We start from the raw sequence: 19,859 nt of genomic DNA on the forward strand, positions 1-19,859 counted from the left end.
CCTTTGCCTTTCAGGAAGCGGCTGCACACACAGCATGCACCCAAGCGCACACACCGCCCGCCACACATAAACAACACTAAACGAAGTCAAACCTGAGTCAAACTAATAACGGTGCATGATGACGGCGAGCGGCGAACAGACACCAAGCCTAGGTAAAATGGAAGACAGCAGTGACAATGACATCGGGTGCTTTGCAGGATGGAAGTATAAACATTACTTTGAATTCGTTGAGATAAAGGGCGGTAAAAACATTGTGGTGAAATGTAAGCTGTGCGCAGGAGGACATAAACATTTGTCGACAGCGAAGTCCAGCAATGGCAATCTGTTAAAGCATCTTTCAACAAAACATGGCTGTACAAAACTGGTAGCAAAAGACCCCACAGAGGATGGCCCCACACCATCTAAACAGCAGAAGCTGGAATTTAAATCTCTGCAGCATGTCCCAATGAGCCAGAGCCAACTGAACAAATTTGTTGCTGGCTATGTGGTTGAAGATATGCTTCCAATATCCACTGTTGAGTCTGTTGGCTTCAAAAAAATAGTCTCCAAAATACCTGTTAAAACAGGAGTAGCTCTACAGAGCAGAAAGACATTTTGCAAATACCTGGACAATGAATACATTAAAATGGAGCAGCAGCTCAAACACAATTTTAATGACCTAGAACATCTTTCCACAACAGCTGACTTATGGACTGCCCATAATAAAAGTTTCCTGGGGGTAACAGCTCACTGGATAGATCCAGTCACCATGACACATCAGAAAGCAGGGTTAGCCTGCAAACGTTTCAAAGGCCGTCATACATATGACGCGATTGCTTTGGAGCTGGATAATATCCACTCTGCTCATGGCATAGCCCAAAAAATCACAGCCACAGTCACGGATAATGGCTCAAATTTTGTTAAAGCCTTTAAAATGTACCAACCACCACGTGATGAGGAGGAAGACGATGATGATAATGACTCACAGGCTGATGAGGTGATTTTCACAGACATTGGAGATGTACTGAATGGTGCTGATGCTGATGGTGACATGGAGGAGATTGTTTTACCCCCACATCTGAGATGTGCATCACACACAATGAACCTCATAATGTGCACTGATGTAGAGAAGTGGTTGCTGTCAACACCTGAAACCAAAGCAGTGTACAGGAATGCTACCACAAAGTGTACAGGGTTGTGGAATAAAGCCAGCCGATCAACAGTAGCCTCAGAGCTTGTGGAGGACAATCTTGGAAAGAAGCTGCTAGTACCTTGCACAACTAGGTGGAATTCCTTTTATGATGCCCTGGCTCGGGTTTCTGAGATACCAATTGTAGAGTTGAACACCCTGCTCTCCAAACTACAGATGAAAGCTATCAGTGAAAGGGAATATCTGGTTATCAGAGAGTACTGCACTGTCATGAAGCCACTTACTATGGCACTGGACGTCCTTCAGGGAGAAAAGAATTGTTTTTATGGAACACTCCTACCCACACTGCAATCATTGATGCACAAGACTCTGGAACTGAAGAAAGATCTGCAAATCCTTGTTGGCCTACCAGATGCAATTGTGCAGGTAAGAACTGTGATTTGTGTTTAAATTAAATCAAATAGCCAATTGTATTGCATAATAAATGTCAACAGTGTTGACAGCATTTTAGCTGTAAAGTGTACATGTTGTACAGCATATAGTGCTTCTCAAATGTTCCAACTTTAAGGCTTCCCCTTAACTGTCAGAGTTACAGACTTATAAGGGCCCATTGATACCCCCCTAAAGGAATAAACCCCATTAGGCCTACATATGTTGTGGCCCTGAAATAAAATGTTTAATGCAATTATTTTTCTCTTTTTTTAATTTGCTCACTCAGTACACGAGTATGTTAGTAAAACTTAAGAATGTATTTTAATTTATTTTGCACTCTTCTCGTTATATCATTTCAGTCAATCAGAACAAGATTTGCTGGGGCTTTGGCTAGTGAAGATGCCGTCCTGGCTGCTGTGACACTACCAAAGTTCAAGCTACGTAGTTTACATGGTCAGCAGGAGAGGAAAGACGCGGCGAAGGCAAGTCTGATTGCAGAATGCCGCAAACTGGCCCTTGCACGGGAGCAGCAATCAGGTACCACCAACCCAACACCACAGCAAAGCACAGAGGAAGACTTCTTTAGCTTTCCAGAGGATGAGGATACTTACGGTCCTGCTGAATCTGAAGTAGCTGATTACTTCAAATCAGTTGCAACAGAGATGGACAGTCTTAATCAATATCCTTTGATAAAGAAACTGTCTCTTAAATATAATGCAGCCACTCCATCCAGTGCCCCAGTAGAAAGGCTATTTAGCCTGGGGGGCCTGATTTTGTCTCCAAAGAGGAACCGGCTCTCAGATCAAAAGTTTGAGAGACTTCTCCTCTTAAGGTACAACCATTGGTTTGAGAGCTAGGAATTAAGAAATGAATGTATAGATAGATATTTTCTGGGCATAAATACTGATGTATTTTATTTAGACACTACCTCTGCTGGACTAAAGACAGTGATGGTCTTCGTTTATAGTGTTAGCTCATTTATGTTTTGTTTGAATACCCATTGTTACTGTATGCATTGCACAGACATTGCAGCCTTACTGAAAATAATCTCAGGGTCTGTTATGAAGCTGAAAGTACAGTTTCTTAATTTTATCCACTATCATTTTGTTTATAATGATGGACAGATGTTCGTATATTTTTGAGATGGCTGAAAATAGTTTCTCTCCTCTCCCAATATTGTGATGGTGATGTAAAGAATGGACTGAGACAGAGATAAAGAATTATTCTGTATAGACAGCCTTAATGACTTTAATTTATGTTTTGGTTATTGTTGTGCATTGCACAAACAGTGCAGCCTTTCTAAGTACCCGTATTTACTTATGAAGCTGAAAGCACCTTTTTCTTTTATCCACCATTATTTTGTTTATGCTAATGGCCGGATGTGAGGTAATCAAATGTTTGTGTATTTGACTGGTTTGTTGAATGTGAGAAGAGATCAGTTATTTAGCCCTCTGCTGAGTGGGTAGAGTCATCATTCATGACTGAGTCACTATGATCTAACTACACTGTTACACTGTTACACTTTGTTTTGAAGGCCAAGTTGAGGCTACAATAAATATTCCTGTCAAGATTTCTAAACATATCTCTTGTGTTTTATTGTTCCACTACATAAAAAAAAATATTTGTATATAAAGTAAAGTAAAGTAAAGTAACTTAGTTTCTTTTATAATTGAGCAACTAGTAAAGTAACTAATTACATTTTCTCAGCACTAACTATAACTATAACTAGTTACTTTTTAAAAGTAACTTCCCCAACACTGTTAATAAGTAAGGGTGGACCTCTCTCTCCTCAAGGACCCTCAGTGGCTCAGCTTGCACACAGCTGACAGGAAATCCATCTGCAGAAACTGTGTGAAAGCTGTCAACAAGAAAGGACTGTGTGACAGGGCGTCCACTGTATGGACTGACAAGCCGGGAGGAGATGGAGAGGGTCCGCAGTTGAGAGTTTTGTACAAACATCCCCTCAAGAAGAGAACAGCCGACCTCCAGTGGAGGATTTTACACGGTGCCTTCGCCACAAATGCCTTTATCTCTGTTATTAATCCTGCTGTATCAAACCAGTGCCCTTTCTGTCACCTTCGCAAGACAGTTTTTCATGTTTTTAGTGAGTGTAAGAGACTTTTACAGCTCTTCACTCTTTTAACCACTGTTTTTAGTCTTTTTAATGAAACATTTTTCAATACAAAGTTTATTTATGGTGCAGGATACAGGAGAAACAATCAAAGAAAGTGGTAGCTCCTGAATTTTATTTCTGGTGAAGCAAAAATGGCGATTTTTCTGGACCAGAAAAAACAGAATAGAGGACAGAGCAGTTCAGGAGGCGGCCTCAGTGTGGCGCTGCAACACCAGATGCAGACTGAGACTGGAATACATTTTTTTTAAATGATGAATGACTTGGGTTGTTTTACAGTTTTTCTCAATTGGTTTGGTACATTTCTCACATCAGAATTGAAATTCTCAAAAGTTCTTGTTCAGTTTTCACATCATCATGCCATTTGTGCAGATGAAAAAGGCAGTTTCTCATTGCATTGAACAAATTGCAAATGCTTTTGTCCATCCATGCAAATGATTGTGTACAATTCTTAGTTTTTTCGTACATTATCAATTGCTTTTGTCATGCTAATCAAAATGCTTTGTTATAGGAATCTATCAAATAGTCTCTTTCCCCAAAACATTTAGGCTATAGTTCATCATATAAGTCTTCACATGCAAAATGATTTACCAAGCCATCATAACATGTCAAGCATATATACATTTCCATAAGACATTTGTCTGTAAATATGATCTAAATTGGTAAATTCCTCCCAGGTGAATCTAGACTTTCTCTAATGAAAAGAGTTGATCAACCAATGATCGACAGTTTTCTGAATGAGCTCAAGGGAGCATCTCATGAACATCTACTGGGGAGTATATAGGTAACCAGAGCACAATAGAAAGTTACAATGTCTGACAATGGAAGGACAACAGCCAAGAAGAAGGAGAGGAATAATATGGGACAATGTAAGCTTCCACAAGTCAAACCTAGTAAGGCAGTGGTACGCAAACCATAACAGAATTGTGATGGAGTTCTTACCACCATACTCCCCATTCCTCAACCCCATTGAGGAATTTTTCTCAGCCTGGAGGTGGAAGGTGTATGACCGAGAGCCACACACACAAGTGACCCTTCTGGCTGCAATGGATGCAGCATGCCAAGACATTACTGCAGATTCCTGCAGAGCATGGATTAGGCATGCAAGAAGATACTATCCACGCTGCCTTGCACGGGAGGACATCAGGTGTGACGTGGATGAGAATTTGTGGCCTAACAGACAGGAACGGGAAGAAGCTGAAGATCAGGATTGAGATTAGAATTTGGGGAGTTGTTCATATTTTTTGTTTACCTACTGTATGACCTATGTTTATATTTTTGACCCATGTTTACACTTACGTATTGTATTTCACCTTTGTTATGTGCAGTGCTGTCTTTTTTTTTTCTTTACGGACTGCAATGTCAATGTTTGCCAATGAAGAAGTCATTCTGTAAATGTGAATCTTGTCTTTTCCAATCAATCTTACACATATACATTATATGAGGTCAAATGTACAACACTTGTCATCACACCTAAACCACATTTTACATCAACATGTCTCTTCAAAGTGCCTTCAATTGCCAACATGACTAATGAATTTGACTGTCTTATCTGTACACAATGACACAATGATTAAACATTCTGATGGCACTGACAAGTATATTGACACAAAAACTTGCTTTTGAGGGATGGACTAAGGATTTTGAGCAAGAGACTGGCTTTTGCAGGTGATCCACAGTGTTTTGCTATTTGTTCAAACTGTTTTGAGAAATGCACTTGATCTTCTGCAAATTGCAAGAATGATTGGAAAAATGTACCAAAGTGATTGAGAAAAACTGTAAGAACCTCTGGTGTTACAATGATGTCCTTTGTAATGTTGTAAATAATGAACTGCAACTTGCACTTTTTCTTCAAGAGTGAATGCTGATGTAGCCATTTATTTATTTTTTGGGGATTCTGGTTTTGTTTAGGCACTTTCAGCACTTTATGGTATATGCTGTGAACTGTATCCTGTGAGAATGTAAATAAAGTGTGTTTGTAAAAAATCAAAAAAAAATCTTCTTCTTCTCCTCAACTGGTCATTGATCAGAGCTACAAGTGTGTACATCCACTAACCTGATGCTTCCCTCTCTCTATTGACATAGACACACTCCACTGACCACAATCATTATTCAGGGAAACCAGAAAGTTTGTGGCTCTTGGGGGCTGAGGCTGCACTTATTGCTATTAACTGTGTGGATAAATATGTGGAACAGCAACGCTGCTCTTTCATTTTACCCTCCCGTTGTTCCTTTTCATCTTCCTGCCCGCCTCGTTCTTCCTCCCTCTTTGGCTGCAGACATCAAGGCCGGCTTTCTATCCAGCGCTGTTTTTGCTTCAGGACAGGTTTGTGTTCTTTAAAAGGTGACATTTGCAACAAAAGGACAAGAAAATAAGGAGAAGGACCATACACAGATTTGTCTTCTATTCCGTTGATAATTTTTCATTTGTTTACTTTTTATTCGTTCAAAGCACAGCTTGTTGCTCGGGGAGCTGTGTTATCAGTGAGATGGGCTGCTGTGTTTAAATGTGGCAGTATCAGCCTGATCTGGTCCTGGAAGTAACGAAAGTAAGGAAAAGAGCTCACCCACACATTACACATTTGCTGGATAAAGCTGAGTGGGAGAGGAGGAGGAATAAAAAAAGACCCACAAGATGCACCCTGGGAAAAGCATCTGTGTTGGAAACAGCTGAAGTTGGGGCTGCACCTAGTGACCTCACTAAGTGGCTCTGTTTTTCAAAATTAAACCCATATCCTTCATCGAGCGTCTTCAAACATTCTTATCCTCCCCTCCAGCTGCTGCACCACATGTTTGTGCCACACATAGTCTTTTATGCTTTAACTCACTTTGCCTTGAGATAGCAGCGAGCATTGTCTGTCATGATATTTATAATCCTCACAGACGTGGTTGAATGGTGCCGTTTGTCTGAGAAGTCCTGGATACGCTTCTGTCTGAGAAGTTATTTTTCAGTTGTGCTTATTTGAAAGAATACCTGGCCAAAAGATTTTGAGTGAGACCACTAATGAGAAATTTCAGCTTCTCATCAGTATTTCATATTGAATGCAATATATAGAGGCTGAAAACTTTTTCTCTCATTGTTTTTACGTACATTTTGAACTAGCGTGGACATTTAATTAAAAATATGAATAGAAAACTCCCGTTTTATTACAGTTTTGATTAATAGCCGGAAGAAAAGCCTGCATACTGTCAAAACCAAATTAAATGAAATCCAAAGGGTCAGAGGCACGCTTGAGGAAATGCTGTTCAAACCACGTGTAACCTTCACTCAGCATGGGTATCGCTGCACAACAGCTCCAGCACGTCAACTCTGATATCAATACACAAATTTCTTATTAACTTGTAAAGATCTGCAGCAAAGCCCTGGTCAACTGGATCTTAAATGATGAATCGGTCATAAACACGTTTAAGTTATTTGTTATTTGATCCAGTGGTCTGTGAACCTTTATAATAAAATTGGATTTCAGTTCCCTGAAAGGTAAATAGAGTGTATTTATATATCAACTTTCTAGTCTTGTTGATCACATAAAGACCTTGTACACGACAAGCCACAGTCACACATACACTCGTATGCACTCTCTTACACTGGTTTTACACTACAGGATTAATTTGTTCAAATTACATGACTCGTCGGTGTCGTGATTGGGGGTTTTCATGTCATTCGGCTGTTCACAGGCCTTGATCAATTGCTGTAGCAAGACCCTGCTACTCAGGGAGATCCATAGCACACACACACAGAGAAAACAAAAGGTTTTGTTTATTAGCAGGTGCAGAACCAGTGCTAGCATCTGGTCTGGCCCCTTTGGTCCCATCACGCTTCTGCAAAAGCAGAAAGAGAACTCATTACTGAAAAGTGATTGCAGCTGCTAGAGCCTTTCCCGGTTACCTGCACCACATCTCTCCATCTACAGCCCAATCAAAATCACATACCTCCACCACAATCGCAGATGGATCAATTTTGTTATCACACACGATAACATCACGCAGCGACCCGCTCGACTGACTGGTGAGTTTATGAACAAAAATTCTGTACAACCGCAAACGTTTTTTAGATTTTGGTCAGAGCAAAAGAAACAAGTCGTGCAAGCCGTTTGGGTCATGATTTGTTCAGTACATGAATGAGAAAAGAAGACAAAGACTTTGACTGAAGGAAAGGTAAAGCAGGAATCAGAGGTCGCCTGGAGTGTTGAAGGTGAGTAAAAAATCTTTCTGGTGGTGCATTCTGTGCTTCCCCCTATTGCTTAAGGTGAACTTGTCTCGCTCTTCCACCGGCTGTAGATCGACCACAGGTCCCACATGCTTGGCTTGTTTAACTTTCTTGCAGGAGAGCCATTGAAAATATTTATTTTTACTGTCATTTTCTGTCTAGCATGAGTCGGAGCATAAAGGTGCAACTTTGGTCACTGGATGCACAATGTTTGTAGTAAAGTGAAGCACATACCCAACCCACTTTACCCTTGTCCGTCACAAGCTTCAAGTACTGGAAGAAAAGAGACTTCAGCTATTGTTGGTCTCTGCAAATCCAGCAACATTCTGGGCCTTGTTCATGAAACAGTCCTCTGTTAAGTGTCACCAAAAGCACAAATACACTTGCACCATATCTGGCACAGAAAAACAAACTGCGCTCAATGGGCCATGGTCGGCCAACTCTCTGGAACAGAAAGCAATTCTTTCTTAGTAAGAATTACTGTTGGAGCTGCTGGGATGGAAAACGTATGCTGTCCTTGTTGCATAGTCATAAACATTTGCTTGTAAAACGTCTGATTCTCACGCTTGCGGACAAATGCTGCCTAGAGAATATGATCATACAAGGATATTGCATTCTCTATGACATCCCTGAGAGCTGGGGCTTCATGTACAAAGAGTGCATGGATTTCAACGTGAATCCGTGCATGGAATTCTTGCGTACACAAAAAAAAATTCAAATGTACAAAACTGTGCGTACGCCCAAATCCACGCAGGTTCCTTTGAACATCACAATCAACGTGGATTTGACCGCACATGAGGGAGCACAACACTCCGCCCTGTCTCCTCCCTCAAATACATACATTTGAATATGATAATGAAGATAATTATCCATTAAAAACCGCTCATCTTAACAAGAGATTTGCAGCTGTGAGCTGGAGACAGTCCTGTCAAAAGTCTAGGCCTGGAAAAAATAATTTATTTGGGGCATTTCTTCCGATTTCAGCTGCATTGCATTATGGGTAATGTCGTTCTTTGCTTTGTGTTGCGTTCCGTGAAGAGTTGTGGGTTTATTATGATCGTACGGGTTTGTGAATGTTTATGGGCAGCGTTAGTGCATCATTACACTCTGCTTTTCTTGTTTGTATTTTAAGAACCGACAGCAGAACTTAAAGGTATTGTGACATAATTTTGAACATGCTTTTAACACTATTAAAATTCTTGGCCAATATCCTTCAAATGTGTCTAAAAAGGTGTAACAAGAAAAACTTCACTCCAGTACTCCATGCCTGGCTTCTTTATGACGGTGTTTTTAGCGCAGTGAAAAACGCATCCTTTTCCCCCTTTCCTGTCAATCATTGCCCCGCTCCTCCTCCCAACACAACCCCCCCCCCCCCCATCCTCCACTCCTCCTCTCCCCCAAACTCCCCGCCCCCCTCAGATGAACGAAAACTTTCAGTTTTTTTCCTCACAGCATCTCACGCTGCCATAGCAACACCGAAGGACACGGCAATAGTTTTTATTTATTCCAAAACTTTTTTTTATATATATACAATGGCGGCTAATGCGCATGTATTCGACCCCGAATCAGATCCCGAAGTAGATCTTTTACTTCAAGATAGTCCACAACAAGTTCGTCCACGACGCACACAGCAGACAGTGGATCAATGGTATGTGATTTTGTCTTGCCGAACATATGCAAACTGTTTACAGTATACCATACGATAACGTTTTCAACGTTAGCCTCAACTAGTCTTTGCTCAGCATAAGCAATAATGTAGATTACCAGACCAGCTATGTATTCAGTTTGTTTTCTCTACACGTCATGATTTGTCCTCAACACGTTGGATTTCAAGGACTCCCAGGCGGAGAGAGGATAGGTGATGGGCAGGGAGCTGGGTGGAGGGGGCGGTGATTTAGTGGACCTATACGTATAGGTCCGCCACCAAACCAGATGCGCCGTTTTTGCATAATTATGCGGAAACTCCCAGAAAGCACACAATACACTGAATGTTAAAAGTTCGTTTTTTTTGGGTGTAATTGATGTCAAGACACCCAACAAAACACAAAAAATCAAGAAAAATTTGTGTTTTTCATGTCACAATCCCTTAAAGGAGCATGAGGCTCCTTTTAAGAAATGAGACTCTATAGCGCCACCCTTCACCACGACGGCCGTTGGGGGTACTGCAGCCAACAGTGAAGCCGGCACGGGAGAACGGCGAGAACGCGCATGCAGCGTCATTTGACGTCACATCCGCAGGACAGCGCGGGAAACTCGGCCCCAGCACTGCAGCACATTTTGCAGCACACAGCCTGTTCAAGGCAACGGAGAGATACACTAGAGCGCTCATTCGTTTTGGTTTGGAACGCTTCATCTGACCTTATTACGAGAAAACTTAAAACGTTTCCTGCCTGTGTTTCCTGTATCCTGCCTCAATCCTGCCTCAAGCTCCTTTAAGTTGGTGGATGAAAAACGGCTCCTCGTTCCGCTTTATTGTCACGCGTATTATATACTGACGGATTAAGACCAATGTATACGTTTATTGAGTCTTACACATTGTGGATGTCCGCAATCAGAATCAGAATCAGAAAAAAGTATTATTGCCAAAATTGTTAAACACACACAAGGAATTTTTCGTGGTGATTGGTGCAATACAATACAAGAGCAAATATATAAGAGAGAAAATGAGGCATGAGACAACATGAGGTTTTTAAAGTGCCGGGTAAGAGTCTGTGCAAAAGTGACTTAGGATGTGCGTTAATGTAACGCATAAGGTCAGGATTGGAGTCTTTGCGTTAATGTAACGTAGAGTGGGATGGGGGGGCAGTCCGTGGTAGACGGGGGAGAGGGGGGAACCGGGGCCGTGTTGACGAGGACAGCTGCAGTCGGGAAAAAACTGTTTTAGTGGTGTGAGGTTTTGGTCCTTATGGACCGCAGCCTCCTGCCAGAGGGAATAGTCTGGAACAGTTTAAGTCCAGGGTAGGAGGAGTCTGCTGCAATCTTTCCTGCACGCTTCAGGGTCCTGGAGGCTGCAGGTCCTGGAGAGATGGAACATTGCAACCAATCACCTTCTCTGCACCACTCTCATAAGTATAACAATGTGAACAATATACATTTATATTTAAAACATGAAGCATCACAATCGTATTCCTCCGCTGCAGAAAGACAACTTGTGCCAACGGGATTATCGAGGCGTAAACGTGAGAAATTAAGAGCAAAGTCGCTGTAACTCGGAGTGTTGCATCCACAGGAGGAGAAACCGGTCTAGATCCAGGTCCATCACCGGAGTAACTCTTTCTGGACCTGCAGCACCTGCAGCCGACTCGATATCAGACTCTGAAAGTTGACTAAACATCCAATAAAAACTTTATTCATCATTGCTGAGTCACATCAGTTCGTACCAACCAACCTTTCCGTGACATCTTAGTTTTATTTTAAAAGACACCTTTACAGAACCGGTTTTTCGCTGCAAAATGTATTTTAATGTTTTTCTGTCCAGACACAGTTATGGGATGTTTTAGGATCTGGCTTTAAACCCCTTCTATTATACATCCGGATCAAACAGGCTTTATTAAAGGTAGACATTCCTCTACTAATATTCGCAGATTATTAAATATTATAGATTATTCCAGTATCAATAAACAGGAAACTACTATTATATCCTTAGACGCGGAAAAAGCATTCGATAAGGTAAATTGGAAGTTTCTATTGGCAACCTTACATAAATTTGGATTTGGTGAATCTTTCATTGACTGGGTAAAAATATTATACAGCTCTCCCAAGGCACGTGTAAGGACAAATGATCAAATCTCTACAAGCTTTACCTTGCAAAGAGGCACTAGACAGGGTTGCCCTCTATCTCCCTCATTATTTGCAATATTTATCGAACCTTTAGCAGCAGCTATTAGACAAAATCAAAATATTAAAGGTATACAATGCAAAATAGTAGAGCACAAAATAAGTCTTTATGCGGATGACGTACTCCTCTTCCTCCAGAACTCACGATCTTCACTATCACAGACAATCGCACTTATAGAGGGATTTTCATCTCTGTCTGATTATTCTATTAATTGGTCTAAATCCACCGTTTTGTGCGTGAACTGCAATTTTAGGAATATATCCAATACTCAATTACAATCAGGGAACATTAGATATTTAGGCATAAACATCTCCCCTAGGCTGTCAGAGTTAATAAAATTAAATTATGTTCAGCTTATAAAGAAAATAGAAGATGATCTTGCTAGATGGAGCTCTCTCCCCATTTCACTCATGGGTAGAATAGCCACCATTAAAATGATGGTTTTACCAAAAGTAAATTATTTTTTCTCAATGATACCATTCAAACCCCCTATTTCCTGGTTTAAATCGCTGGACTCAGGTGTTTCAAAATTTCTGTGGAAAAATAAAACTCCACGCATTAGTTTAAAGACATTGCAGAAATCTAAAGAATATGGAGGTTTAGAGCTACCTAACTTTCAGTATTACTTCCTTGCCAATAAATTACAGTATATTGTAAAATGGTCAAAGGATCATCCTTTAGATAGTCAATGGCTGGACTCAGAGCAAGTGTTTTGCAACGAACTAGAAATCTCAGAGTTACCATTTATTAGTCAAAGTATCAAACGTCATCAATGTTTCAAAAGCATTAATATTAGCACAACTTTATCAGCTTGGTGGGAATTTCTTAAAGTAGCTAAAATTTCACTTTTTCCATGTGACCGTACACCCATATGGAACAACCCAGACATCGTGAAAAATGATAAAAAGATGGTTAACTTCGTTCAATGGAGAGATCAAGGAATACGGTATTTACAGCACGTAATTGTAGGAGGACAGTTTGTACCTTTCAATACACTTATTGTTCAATACGGAGTTAGCAGGAATAAATTTTTAGAGTATCGACAACTTAAGGCAATAATAAATAAAACATACAAAATTAGCCAATTAGACTTACAACTTCCCGCTAAGATAATAGATTTATTAAATCTAAGCAATTTAAAGTTGTTATCAAAACTTTACAGGTTAGTGTCTAAACTGGACGAGTCAGTCTCTCTCCCGATCTCCAAGTGGGAGGCGGATCTCTCTCTGAATACCGACCAGCTTTCTTGGTCACAAATATGCTTAAATACGTTTACTATGACTAAAAACCCAAACTTACAACTTATACAGTATAAAGTTCTTCATAGAATACATTATACTGGACAAAGGATGTTCCAGATGGGCTTTGTCACCTCTAATATCTGTTCACAGTGCACAGAGAACACCCCAGATAATTATATGCATGCTTTATGGTTCTGTACACCGGTACAGAGGTTCTGGAAGGAGATTTGTGAGGATTTATCCACATGGATCGACCACAGAATCCCAGTGTGCCCCACGGTGTGTATATTAGGTCACCTGGGAGACACTCAAATAGATCCTAATTGGACACACCGGGTTCTTACTGCCTTATGTATCGCAAAGAAAACCATTCTAGTAAATTGGAAACAAAAATCCAGTTTATGTATTAACCATTTTAGGAATCTTTTATCAGATCATATTAGTAGTGAGATAATGTCTGCCTCCACTGAACAACACTCGGCTGAATTGCACTCTCTGTGGTCCCCGATTTTTGGCCTCGTTACCTAGTGGGGGCGGGGGGGGGGTGATCTCGTAGCCCTTGGGGTTGGGGGTCGGCTTGGGGGGTCTGGGGCGCGGGCCTCTGGTGGCCCCTGGGGGGCGGTGGGTGGGGCCGCGGGGTCCTGTCCCTGGCCGGTGGGGGCCTTGGGGGCCTGTGGGGGGGGGTACCTCATGGCGGTGGGGGGGGTGGCTGGGGAGGGCTCGGGCGGGGGGCGGTGGCTTGGGCGTCTCCGGGCCTCCTGGGGGGGGCTGGGCCGTGGACGTGGGGGTCCCACCCGGAGGGCCCGGTCCTGCCTGGGTGGGGGGTGGCTGTCTGCGCTGGGGGGGCATTGCTGCCTTGGTCCTCCGTCGCTGGGCGGGGGCCAAGTGCCCCTGCGGATGTGGGGACTCCGTGACCCTTGGGGTGTCCGCCGGGGTGGCCTCGGGGGGGGGGGTGGGGCCGGGTCCGGAGATCGGGCCTCCCCTGACCGGGGGGTGCACGGGCGGGCGCGGCGGCGGGGTGGCGCCATTCCCAGGTATCTATGTCTTATGTTGTCAGTATGAATGGGAGGATGTTGGACCGTTTCCCCCTCCGTCTGGGGGCTCCGGCGGCTCCGGGGGCGCCCGTGGAGGTACGGTGGGGCCCTGGCCCGGCTCGGGGGGCCGGCCCCCGTCTACTGGATGGCCGGTGGGGGGACGCGGGTGTCTTATCAGGGCCAGCTTTGCTGGTCCTGCCTCCTGGCTTCGGCCTCCGCTCCCCCTCTTGCCCCCCCTACACGATTCATACGCACATAGGCGAAAGGCAGGGGGGTCCGGGTCGTGGGGGGCACTGTCCCGCGTGGCCCGGCACTCCCCGCCTCACGGTTTTAACAGCAAAAAAAAAAAAAAAAAAAAAAAAAGGATCTGGCTTTAATCTCCAGTACTCGTCCCATACGGTCGTCATGGCGACTGAGATGTCTGACCTGTAGCAGCTCCAGCTGAAAGATCATGTTGGTCTGAACCGGAGCAGCTGGTCCAGTTCAGGGCAGAGATCCAGAAGATCCTCTCGGTACCTGAACCAGCTGATGGTCCAGTCTTAGTCCTGGACCAGCAGGTCCAGACTAAACCAGCTGATGGTCCAGACTTAGTCCTGGACCAGCAGATCCAGACTAAACCAGCTGATGGTCCAGTCTTAGTCCTGGACCAGCAGGTCCAGACTAAACCAGCTGATGGTCCAGTCTTATTCCTGGACCAGCAGGTCGGTGTGATCTGATCATCAGCAGGTTCCTCTAACGGAGCCAAAGCTCCATCAGGATTTGCAGGTTCCATCGTTGAGCTCCTTTAGTTGTTTGTTCAGATCATGTGGTTGATTGTGAGATTGTTGCAGCTCCACTCTTGTGTAACTTATCTGGTGATGTGGGGACTGTCGTGTCCTTCACATGGTCGTGAATTTATTGTTGACGTTACGTTTCCTCATATTCTGCACTTCACTGCATCACCAGTGAGTGTTACTAACTGACAAAACCTCAGAAAAGTGCGTACGCCAGCCTTGGTGTGTGCGTGAAAGACTGCAACTTTCTACGTTCAAATCATTCTTTGTATATCCGACCGTGAGCGTAGAAAGTGGCGTACGCACGTTTTTTTGTGCGCACTCTTTCTACATGAGGCCCCTGATGTTGGAAAAAAAATTCTCCAGAAGAAAGCAGTCTGAGCATGTTTGTACATATAAATACTATATAAATCTTATTTTCTTTAGCTTCTGGGCACATCTGATGATAATTTGACATAATAACATGAAGAAAACAAAGAAAGGTACAATTTGGCCTATCTAAAAAAGGCATAGTAGTAGCACTTTGAGATTTGTTTTGTGGCAGGGTGCGTGCCACGGGGGCCCGCCCGAAGGATGGAGAGACACAGAGTTTCATTTAGGCCCTTTTATTCAATAATCACCCACATGTGCACAAGCATCCCAGCCTGACAGCAGCTCCTCCGACCCCTTGCTGTTGTCCGGCTCCGCCTTATAAGGCAGGCAGGTGGAGAGAACCAGCCACTCAGGCGGATGGGACACAGGTGCGTGTCCCATCCACCTCTCCAACCTGCCACACACCCCCAACGCCAACCTCGAGCCGGGGTCCGTCCGGCCGAGCCTACTCCCCCCCCCCCCCCCCCCCCCCCGCCCCCTCGGAGCGGGAGAGGAACCCTCCGGGCTTCCTGGTCGGGTGGTCGCCCCCGGCGTCGGCCTGACCTGCGGTACGGTCGCGGGGGTCGCCCCCGGCGTCGGCCCGCCCGCCGTGGAAGACGCTCTCGGGGCCGGGCCCATGGTGGCCTCGGGCCACCCGGTGCGTCCAGGACCGCGTCCCTCGCGGCGCAGCCCCGTCCTGGAGCTGGTGCGTCCCGGACCACGCCCTCCTTCTTGAGGCGGCCCCGCGCCAGCTGCCGGTCCGCCTCCGGGACCGCCTCCTCCTTCTCCGCGACGCAGCCCTGCGCGGGCTGCTGGTCCGCCCCCGTCTCCGCGGGACCCGCCGTCGCTGGCGGCTGCGCCTCCGCAGCCGCCTCCCCAGCCAACTCCGCCTCCGTCTCCGCCGCTGACTCCATCCCAGGAGCCGTCGCCTGGCGGCCCGCAGCTTTTGCCTCGCGGCCCCAAAGCTGCGGCGCTACCAGCGCTGCCGCGGCGAACCTCAGGCGGGATGCAGGGATGGGTCGCTCCGTCGGTCCCGCCGTCTCGGGAGCCTTCGCCGCCAGCTCCTCCCGCGCTGCTGGCGCAGGGGTGGGTCTCCCCGCGGCCACGAGCGCCTCCATCGCGGCCAGCTGCCGCTCGCCCTGGTCCCGGAACATGGCCGTCATGCCCGCCATGGCCTGGGCGAGCGCGTCCAGGGCCCGCTCCATGCGTCCCCTCCTCCGCCCTTCGAAGCCCCACGTTGGGTGCCAGATGTGGCAGGGTGCGTGCCACGGGGGCCCGCCCGAAGGATGGAGAGACACAGAGTTTCGTTTAGGCCCTTTTATTCAATAATCACCCACATGTGCACAAGCATCCCATCCTGCCAGCAGCTCCTCCGACCCCTTGCTGTTGTCCGGCTCCGCCTTATAAGGCAGGCAGGTGGAGAGAACCAGCCACTCAGGTGGATAGGACACAGGTGCGTGTCCCATCCACCTCTCCAACCTGCCACATGTTTTTAATGAAAAGTGCACTAGAAATAAAATGTATTATTATGATTATTATTATTCACTGTTTTCCAAAGGGAACTTTTAAGCTGTTTATCGGAGTTTGGTAATTGTTTAAAGCCAATGTTTTGACTTGTGAATTGAATGCAGCATGACGTCAGGTTGTGGGTGGAGATAAAGATGGGGAGGCTGGAGAACTGTACTCTGATCTGTGTATGTGACGTCAAAGAGCCTGAACAGCCTGAACCAAATCTGAACAGCTCACTGAATGACATATCTATGACAGAATAGTTTTTCTAGCGTTCTAAAGCTGATATTTATTTAATATTTATAACATGTACTTACCAAGGTATGCTTTTCTATCATAGAGGTTTTATTAATTTTTTTAATCCTTCCTAAATGCTCTGTATGTCTCAGGTTAATTTGCATCTCGACGTTGTAAACTCAAAGCCCCTGATGATGTGGACCTGTTTGAGTATTTATCTTTAGGCACAATTAGGACTAAAATCTGAATAAAAATACTTTTAACCTGGTGTTAATTATAGCTTCACTTTTCTACAGGGAACTGATATTGCTAAAAGTGTCTGATTTTGGCCAAATATGTAACAGTCCTGTAACCTGGCTTCCTGGTTCTGCTTCCCTGACACTAAACCCCGGCTGTTTTGGTGCAGCAGCTGCGTGACGTGAGTGCATGATGAACGGTGGGAGGGATGAAAGTAGAGTGGACAATAGAGAAGGTGAAGAGTAAAGAAAGGAGATGAGAGACCGTGACAGTGTTTGCTCTGAGAGCAACTTCAGACTTCTGCTTGGATTTCAGGAAATGAACAGAACAAGTCCTCTCAGCTATTTTATCTGATCCCCACACACACACACACACACACACACACACACACACACACACACACACACACACACACACACACACACACACACACACACACACACAGGAGTGGATTTTCAAACGTAAAAAAAAAAAAAAATGAAAATACATTTATTCTGCCTAAAACAAGTGACTGCAGAATTCCTATACTAAGTGAGCATTCGTATGTGCCCACATGCAGGAATGTGTTTAGGTTGTCTGACCTTAAATCAGCAACTTACCCTGGGAAGGAAGAAAGGACGGAAGGAAGCGAGGAAGGATGGAAGGAAGGATGCAGTGACAGAACATACTAATGCAAAAGATCTTAACGTCATTAGTTTTATTATATGTTTTGTGTTTAAGGGTTTCTACAAATAAAATCAATTGAAAAAATTAAATTAAATATTGCATTTTGTAGAAGGAAAGTTGCTGGACAGCAGAACTTTAGGAAATGACCAGTTAAGAGACATCTGCAGCATCTACTTCTGGAACCACTTTCATGGTAAAACGTAAATCAGGCAAAAAAACTAAACAAGACAACAAAACAAAAACAAAAAAAACTGAATATGAAATGACCATCATTCATTTTGTAAAAAGATATTTGGAAAGGATTATAGAGCTTGTTTTGATATAATATTTTATTATTTTCTCCTCAGTAATCTGTGTCTAAAATGTGGGGCGTGTACAAAAACATGGGAAGATTGTTCAAGGGAAACCTAGAGATGGGACAAGGAAGATGCCGGGGAGTCAGAAACCTAGACATGGAGCAAGGAAGATGCCAGTCATGGACTGTATGACTGGATGAATTCAGTGATGAATCACAAATCTGTATTGGATAAGGAGATGAGGAAGGAGATGAGGATACGGAAATGAGGATAAAGAGATGAGTATACAGATATAAGTATACAGAGATGAGGATACAGAGATGCTTGAACTTTAGTTTGTTGCAGGTCCAACATATCAAGATGACTATATGACCACGACCAACATGCTTCCTGTTGTGATCTGGTGTTGATATAAGGAAAAGAACCAGAGGAGATGGAAGTCTTCATCTTTACGGCAGCACTCTTCAGCCCTGCTCCTCAGGACCTACTGTCCTGCATATTTTAGATGTATGCAAAATGCACATAAAGTGTGTGGTGATCCTTACATTTATTTTGATTTTATTTCTTCATAGACCGCATGAATCTAAAATATCACGTTTTCTCTCATCAACTTTATTTCAAGGGATTTCCCGATCCGATCACGTGAACGGAAATCGGCCCAATCACGTTGATTGAGACTTGATCGAAATCGGACGTGTGACGAAAATGTGTAACGAAAGCATCGGATCAGGACTTGGTATCAGAAGATACTCAAAATCAAATGACTCTGAATCGGATCGGGGCCAAAAAAACCTGATCGGGACATCCCTATTATTTAATTTGCTTATATGCAGCTCTGTGACACATTCCAGGAAAAGTTGGTACAATAAAGCTTGTTCCACGTTATAAAGCTGCAATTCTTTTTCACAACACGTAAAAGGTGTTCAGGCATGAGGATAGGTAGTGATGAACAGTTTCAGGTGTTTATTCTCTGTTTCCTCTGGAATCTGATTCCTGAAGGTGAAACACCCCAGACAGGAAGCGACGTTCTCACAGGTCTAAAACCGCGCAGGTCCACGTTAGCATCCGCTACCAGGTTGGCTAGCCACGTCCCAGTGAACATGAGCAAGCAGGACTCACAGTAAATCCGCAGGTTGATCCATGCAGAGAGCTTGTTGATCTTATTCAATAAGGCACCAACAACCCCCATTATCACTGCTGCAACAGATGGGTAATGGCTGTTTAATTTCCTTGCTCTTAACTTCTCACCGGCCTTGCAACCTCTGCAACTCCAACTTAGCCTTGTCGTATGGGGTTTTGGGTTCAGGGCCAGAAGCTCTCCCCCTGACTAAATGAGAAAAGTGGCTTTCCGTATATTCTTAAAGTTAAAAGTATCCATGGGATATATAACAAAGGTAACTCACAATTTTCCTTGAGCAAAGCAGAAAAGTTGAAGTGACCTTCAGGAACTTTCATGGTGCGAAAACATTCCTGTTGTAGGAAAGGTACTGAGGTTAGCCAACAGGACTCTGCTGACGGGGATCTCTATATTACAGTCATCACTCTTACATGAACATGGATCATGTGACCACAACTCATTTGGACAAACAACATTTTACTAAAAGTACATTTGGTGAAATGCAACATAGATGGACCAGTGAGTCAGTTCAGGTCTTGTTGGTGTATAACACCAATGGAGAGGTCAGGCGGAGGGATTTTCTTTTAATCTCAATTTCAATGGATAATATTTTTATACTAAGTAATTTTATAGTTTTTACTAGCACTAAAATGCACATATA

The 19,859-nt window shown here is 44.0% G+C and overlaps 1 protein-coding gene across 1 annotated transcript; it reads left to right on the forward strand.

Annotated features, from left to right (window-relative positions):
* Positions 1-1,007: 1,007 nt before the first annotated feature.
* LOC133454792 (uncharacterized) lies at positions 1,008-2,491 on the forward strand. Its single transcript, XM_061733515.1, has 2 exons — positions 1,008-1,555; positions 1,921-2,491. Exons 1-2 carry the CDS (start codon positions 1,031-1,033, stop codon positions 2,416-2,418), a joined length of 1,023 nt encoding a protein of 340 aa, XP_061589499.1. The 5' UTR covers positions 1,008-1,030; the 3' UTR covers positions 2,419-2,491.
* The last annotated feature ends 17,368 nt before the right edge of the window (positions 2,492-19,859 follow it).

Source organism: Cololabis saira, chromosome 11, assembly GCF_033807715.1.
Source record: "Cololabis saira isolate AMF1-May2022 chromosome 11, fColSai1.1, whole genome shotgun sequence".
Classification (NCBI taxonomy): domain Eukaryota; kingdom Metazoa; phylum Chordata; class Actinopteri; order Beloniformes; family Belonidae; genus Cololabis; species Cololabis saira.

Bases quoted from the DNA above. Each gene is read 5' to 3' on its own strand.
- LOC133454792 (XM_061733515.1), top strand. From the start codon at position 1,031: ATGGAGGAGATTGTTTTACCCCCACATCTGAGATGTGCATCACACACA. The intron at 1,556-1,920 runs GTAAGAACTGTG...ATATCATTTCAG, and splicing joins TACCAGATGCAATTGTGCAG to TCAATCAGAACAAGATTTGC.